The 6,098-nt window shown below is 47.2% G+C and overlaps 1 protein-coding gene across 1 annotated transcript in view; it reads right to left on the bottom strand.

Moving 5' to 3' along the window:
• Nucleotides 1–3,159: 3,159 nt before the first annotated feature.
• Nucleotides 3,160–6,098, bottom strand: part of LOC106807380 (lysine-specific histone demethylase 1A-like) — a gene marked incomplete at its 5' end in the record, with an annotated part of 37,111 nt that continues 34,172 nt past the window's right edge. Inside the window, 3 exon segments of the mRNA XM_014809697.1 lie at nt 3,160–4,877; nt 5,354–5,468; nt 5,906–5,987. Coding sequence (XP_014665183.1) covers nt 4,706–4,877; nt 5,354–5,468; nt 5,906–5,987 — 369 coding nt within the window.

Genomic DNA, 6,098 nt, shown 5'->3' with positions numbered 1-6,098 from the left:
ATGCTCTTCAGTAGTGTGCGCGCGCGTGCGCCTCAGCTACGCACCATGACAGTGCATAATGTCCACGCATGATTATTTGCCATTATATTATTATTATTGTTGGGAGTAGTAGTAGTAGTAGTAGTATTAGTATAGTATTATTGCTAATTACAACCTGTTTTTTTTGCGTCCAGGGGCTACAACATCGGCCGTACGAATGATAGAGGATTTTCTAGCGAGGTCCAATGTTAGTCGCTGCAATGACTTTAGGAGACATCTGACATCATAGCAAAAGTTTGTGGCTATAGTACTAGTAGTCGTTAAGGCTGTTATGTTGTGTGTTTGAGATACAAACCAAATTTTCCCGACTGCCATTAGGAGTATTACTTGCTTTGATGCCATTCTTATTACCTCCCGGATGATTTCGTTAACCTCTCCCATGCCATCTTTGTCCTCCTCCCCCTCCCTTACTTTTTATTTTGTCTCTTTTGTTCATTTCCCTGCAATGTGACCCGCGGCAACGAAACTGCCAACATTGCACTTACGTGCACATGCTCAATGTGACTGCGCTAAAGTCGCATAACCAAATACAAACATTGTCTCAACGGCTGCGACATGCTATCTGGGTGGTAACTTTACTGACATCCTTCTCTTTCTCTCCCTTCTCTCTATCTCTTCTCCCTCTCTCCCTATCCTCCCCCTCTGTTCCTTCCTCTCTTCCCCTCTCTATCTCTCCCTATCTCTCTCATGCTCTCTCTCACTCTGTTTTCCCCCTCCCGCTCCGTGGTCTAATGTATCTCTCTCTCTCTCCTCCTCTCTCTCTCTCTGCTCTCTCTCTCTCGTCTCTCTCCTCTCTCTCTCTCTCTCTCCTCTCTCTCTCCTCTGCTCTCGTCTCTCGCTCTCTCTCTTCTCTCTCGTCTCTCTCTCTCTCTCTCTCTCACTCTCTCTGCTCTCTCTCTCTCTCTCTCTTTCTCTACTGCTCTCTCCTCTCTCTCTCTCGTTTCTCTCTCTCTCTACTGCTATATATTATATATAATATAATCGTTCTCACAGGTCGGCTTCAAGATGTGTCGTTGGCATGCACGCCGTCCGCGTCGGTAACTGGAGCGCCGGCGGGCCGATGATGTTTCTCGCCTGCCCCCTCTCGACACCAACGCCGATGGTTGGACTTTGTTGAGCTTTCCCGCACGCGCACAGCAACCTGCAACTACTGCTCAACAGTCCTTGCGGTGTCCTGCCGCGGTGGCCAGCTCGAGATGGTACGTGTGTGCTGTGTGGGCGCTGCGCCATGTGTGTGTGAGTGTGTGTGTGATGTGTGTGTGTGTGAGCTGATTGTGTGTGTTGTGTGTGTTTGTGCGTGTGTGTGTAGGGTCGTGTGTGTGTGTGTGTGTTGTGTGTGTTGTGCTGTGTCGTGTGTGTGGTGGTGTGAGCTGTGCGTGGTGTGCCGTGCGTCGCGGCGTCGTGAGTTGTGTGTGCGTGGGTTGCGTGTGTTGTGGTCGCGCGTGTGTGTGTGTCGTGTGCATGCGGTGCGTGCCGGCGTGTTTGTGTGTGCTCTGTGTTGGTACATTCATGCTGCAGCAATGCCTTCATTTGTGTTAGAGAATTCACTAGATTCTTGTAGGAAGAACCCTACATGGCATTTAATTCCCCAGCACTCCTCTGCTCGCATGCGTTTCCGTGCTGCTCCGAGTAGGGCGTGAAATCTGCGTTTTTCTGCCGGCAGCCGTGCCACATGGCAGGTTGCCCTGGTGTTGACGTGGTCCCCTATTGTGGTTTTCGAATATCGGGTTGCTGTCGTTGCTACAAGACGTACTGAAAGGAGACAGACGTCACCGAGATGGCGTCAGCCATCATCGCGACGCCTGGGAAGATGCCCGCCCGCATGAGAGGACTGATGCAGTCTGCTCGTCTGTGTGGGAGAGGACTGAACCAGCCTGCCGTCTGTGTGCGAGAAGGACTGAAACCAGCCTGCCGTCTGTGTGGGGAGAGGCTGATCGCAGTCTTCTGTCTGTGTGGCGAGAGGACTGTCAGCCTTCCTGGTCTGTGGTGCAGAGCAGGACGTGAACGCAGTCTGCCCTGTCTGCTGTGGGAGAGGACTGAACCAGGCTTCGGCTTGTCTGTTTTATGTTGGAGAGGGACTGAACCAGCTTCCTGTCTGTGTGGGAGAGGACTGAACCAGCTTCCTGTCTGTGTGGGAGAGGACTGATCCAGCTTCCTGTCTGTGTGGGAGAGGACTGAACCAGCTTCCTGTCTGTGTGAGACAGGACTGACCAATCCTTCTGCCTGTATATGCACCTGGCTTCATAGAAAGAACGATCCAGGTCACTCCTACTGTAGGCCGCTCGTACATGATCTGTACCCGATCATTATCATACCTCGTCTCCACACCCTTTATCTAACCCTAGCCATGACTGAAACCTAACCTAACTCGGACCTGATTTTAATCTTGTCGTGTGGAAATATGATCTTACTGTAGGCTTGTGCTGGGCATCCCTGTACATAATCATGTATTGACACCTTATTACCATCTGCACTAGTGTGCATGTGTGTTAGTGGATTCTGCTTCTACTTAATGCACAGACATGCTACAGGGTTTTCTATTGATGCGTAAACGTGTTTTATTCTAAGTTAACGAACATCTTAAGTGTATTGGCAGTCGCGGGGCCAGTAGTGATGCACCGAGTGAAATTTACTTCTATTGGCGTCGTGCTAGAATCAAGTGGTGTCAGAAATAGTACTTTATAGTGGAAGTTGCACTGCTTTACGCATGCAGCAACAGCAAACTCAAAGGTATCAGAGGTTGCAGGTATACGTCGTTGAATTATACTGTTTTGTATTATATCAAGAGTCCATAACATAAATATTTTCTATTATGGACTCTTGATTATATTGAGCTTGATTCCATTCTAAACTATATTACTGAATGTGAGTTGTGGAGTTACTGTATGACAGTTTTGCTGTCAATTATGACAGTGGCAATACCAAAACGTATTATTAAATGTGAAATGATGTAAATATTATTCAAATATTAGCAAGTAAAAGCATTGTCATAAATGAAATTCAAGTACATGAATTAATTCCTTACATAACGTTGAACTATTAATTATTTGAATGTATTTAATTACTTAGAAAACAGCAGCCACACACCACTGAACAACAAAATTCACCAAACAATGCATCTTCTATTAATTTTAAATTTTTTTTATTAATTTACTTTTTACAACGAATACAAAATTACACTTTCACAGCTTGAAACACTACTGTAAGAAATGACACACATAATTGACAACGTTCAAGAGATGATAACTGACCATGTTTCCTAGTAAAAAACCAGTGGACGCAATTCTCAGAGCAGTAACCCTTTAGTATATTCAGTCAAACATCGAATAAATTAATTCTACTACATCTCAGGTAACTAGCCTAAACCTGTATTTCATTTTAGTCACGGAACACTATTCTAAGTTGACACACTACACATCTCATTTAGCAAACACCTTCACTACCAAGAGGAATGATATCGCGAGGGACCGATCGTTCGTGAACGCGAGAAAAATATTTATTTGCGATCCGATTAAAATTGAACACGAAAAACTCAACCTTTCTTCCATCGACCCACCCATCCGATCCGACGTGCGGGGAAACAAAATGCGAATCGCAATCTCCCGTATCCAGTCATTCTCATCTACCCTGTTTTCCCACGACCAAACTAGCTCTGACGATGAGCCTCAGAGCCTACATCGATCTATTGTGAATGTGCCCTTGGATTGCGTACACATCTAGTAGGGTTCTACGTTCAAGCTCACATTCCTGTCTATATATCCTGTTAGAAATCACATCGAGCGATCCCATCCTAGGTATCGCACCCGAGATCGCCCGACAATGAGGTCATGGTCGCAACAGGCGAGTCAAGATTTTCGACGATAGGGGGCGCTACGGCGTGGGTAGTATTATAGAACTTTTCCATATTTCACGGCTCAAAATGCGATTCTGTGCATTTTCAGCACAGAATAGTTGCTGTATCTATAACCGGCCCTTCGTCCTGCCTATCGTTTTCGTACATTAATATTACTACTACGACTAGCGCAGGGCTGCGAACGAAGATCGACTGAAAAATTTTCTTCACAGACGCCGCACCGAGTTACTTAATTTTTTCCGAGAGTTGCATACTCGACGGGGTGGGGGAGGGCCAAGCTTCCCCAACGGTGGAAGGAGGGCTGTAGCACTCCCTGCCATCCCCCTGGCACCACCCCTGATCCATCTTATTATCATATCTGAATCCTCCCACTACATATGCCTACTGGCCATCCATTGCGTCCGACCGATTGGAAGCTGGTGTGCACGCAGGCACTTGGAGTATGGTCACCATGGTAACGTAATCGCAACTTTATTAACGCTACTGTCTCTAGACATGAGCCACTGCATTTCAATTTTCCTTTAAAACAAAACAAAAGGAACTCGTACGCCTGCAGCTCTAACTGCTCCGGCCCCCTCGCCATTTGTCAGCGTGCTCTACCGATCACATACCGATATGAAGAACACACAAAACCCCCACCAGCTAGTATTACGGTCATGCATGTTTTTGTCCATTTTTTTTTAGAAAGCACCTCCTCACAGCAATATGATGTTAGCATTGTGTCTGTATGCACGCACCGCCCATTATCGCCGACTGTGAGTCTTCGCCAAATTCCGTCGCCGTCCAGAAAGGTTGAGAGGGCGAGCCGTCGCCTCATTGCGCCGTTGCCGCGACCGCGGCCAGGGCTGCGGGTGCGGACTGCGCGCCAGCAGGGGGCGCCGTCGGTCGCGGCGCAGCGTAGGGGGAGCCGAGGAACTGGTCAGCGATACGTCCAGCCTCGCGCATGCCGCTGAGCAAGGCTCCGTGAACCGTCGCCGGATAGTTCCTGCACAGCCGAGAAACAATGATGATGATGTTGACGATGATGATGATGATGGTAATAATAAAAATTATAATGACAACGATAATGATAATGGTAATAATTATGATAATAATAACGATGATGATAATGACAATAATAATAATAATGATTATTATAATAATGATAATAATAATAATAATAATAATAACAATCATCATAATAATAATAACATAATACGTGAGCAGGCGTTAGCACTCACTAAGTTTATGTCCTTTAAATTTATAGCTAAATTTCTGCAGTGCCTCAGCTGTTTGTCTGAACACCTTTTATTAGAGAGGTATCTGTTGCATAGAAATGCCTGCTAATGACAGCTATACTGCAGCTATATTGATAGCAGCTACCACGTATATACACACACACACAAACGCACCACGCATGTACACACACACGCACACGCACACACACACACACATACATACGGGATTGACTGTGTTACATACCGCACTGTGTGCTCTCCAGCGAAGAACAGCCTCGGTAGACTGTTGGGTTGCGGTGGCGCTCCCGGCATGATGGGTGACACACCGATCGGTGCGGCCAGGAGGTCATAGTCGTTGCCTGCACATGCAAAATGTCGCCGCGTATAAACGGGGCGTGTTGCTGATCGAAACAACTGACCCGACCCGTCAGAGTGAGATACTGATGCTCACAGTGGACGCTGCTGCTAGGTCAGTAAGGCTAGGCCAGCTTGGACAAACACTTTATCACGCGCGAGCTTCAGATAATCGGCTTCGCAGCACTTCGTTACTAATCAACATTTTTAGAGCCCCCCCTATAGCAACGCTGATTGGCTATAGGAATGACCCGTCGATACTCAAGGCGGATATATGAACCGACTTCTTTCGCAAAACATTCTTCTCGAAATTAAAAAACCTTGCCAAATGTGCGACTGAGCAGCCGTTAAACTAGCCATGAAAATACGAGGTGTTTTCAAGGTCACAGGGTCGAAATTCGTCGAATGGCGCGACGAGACAGTGCGACGAGACGTGGCTTACCTGAAGATCCGGCGGCAACGTACGTGTATGATCCACGTGACCACGGGTCTGCGCGCCACCGCGTCACGACCGTCTCCTTCGGCTGAGAACAAAAAACACGCGAGCATTCGCTTAGAAGACCACATCACGACCGTTCGTTCAACAGAGACGCACTTGCGCGTAATCGAAACCTCGGTTCGCCCGTAGAATTTCT

This window comes from Priapulus caudatus, unplaced genomic scaffold (genome assembly GCF_000485595.1).
Source record: "Priapulus caudatus unplaced genomic scaffold, Priapulus_caudatus-5.0.1 Scaffold211, whole genome shotgun sequence".
NCBI lineage: Eukaryota > Metazoa > Priapulida > Priapulimorpha > Priapulimorphida > Priapulidae > Priapulus > Priapulus caudatus.
The sequence above is the reverse complement of the archived record's forward strand: the minus strand, read 5'-3'. Positions and strand labels throughout refer to the sequence as shown.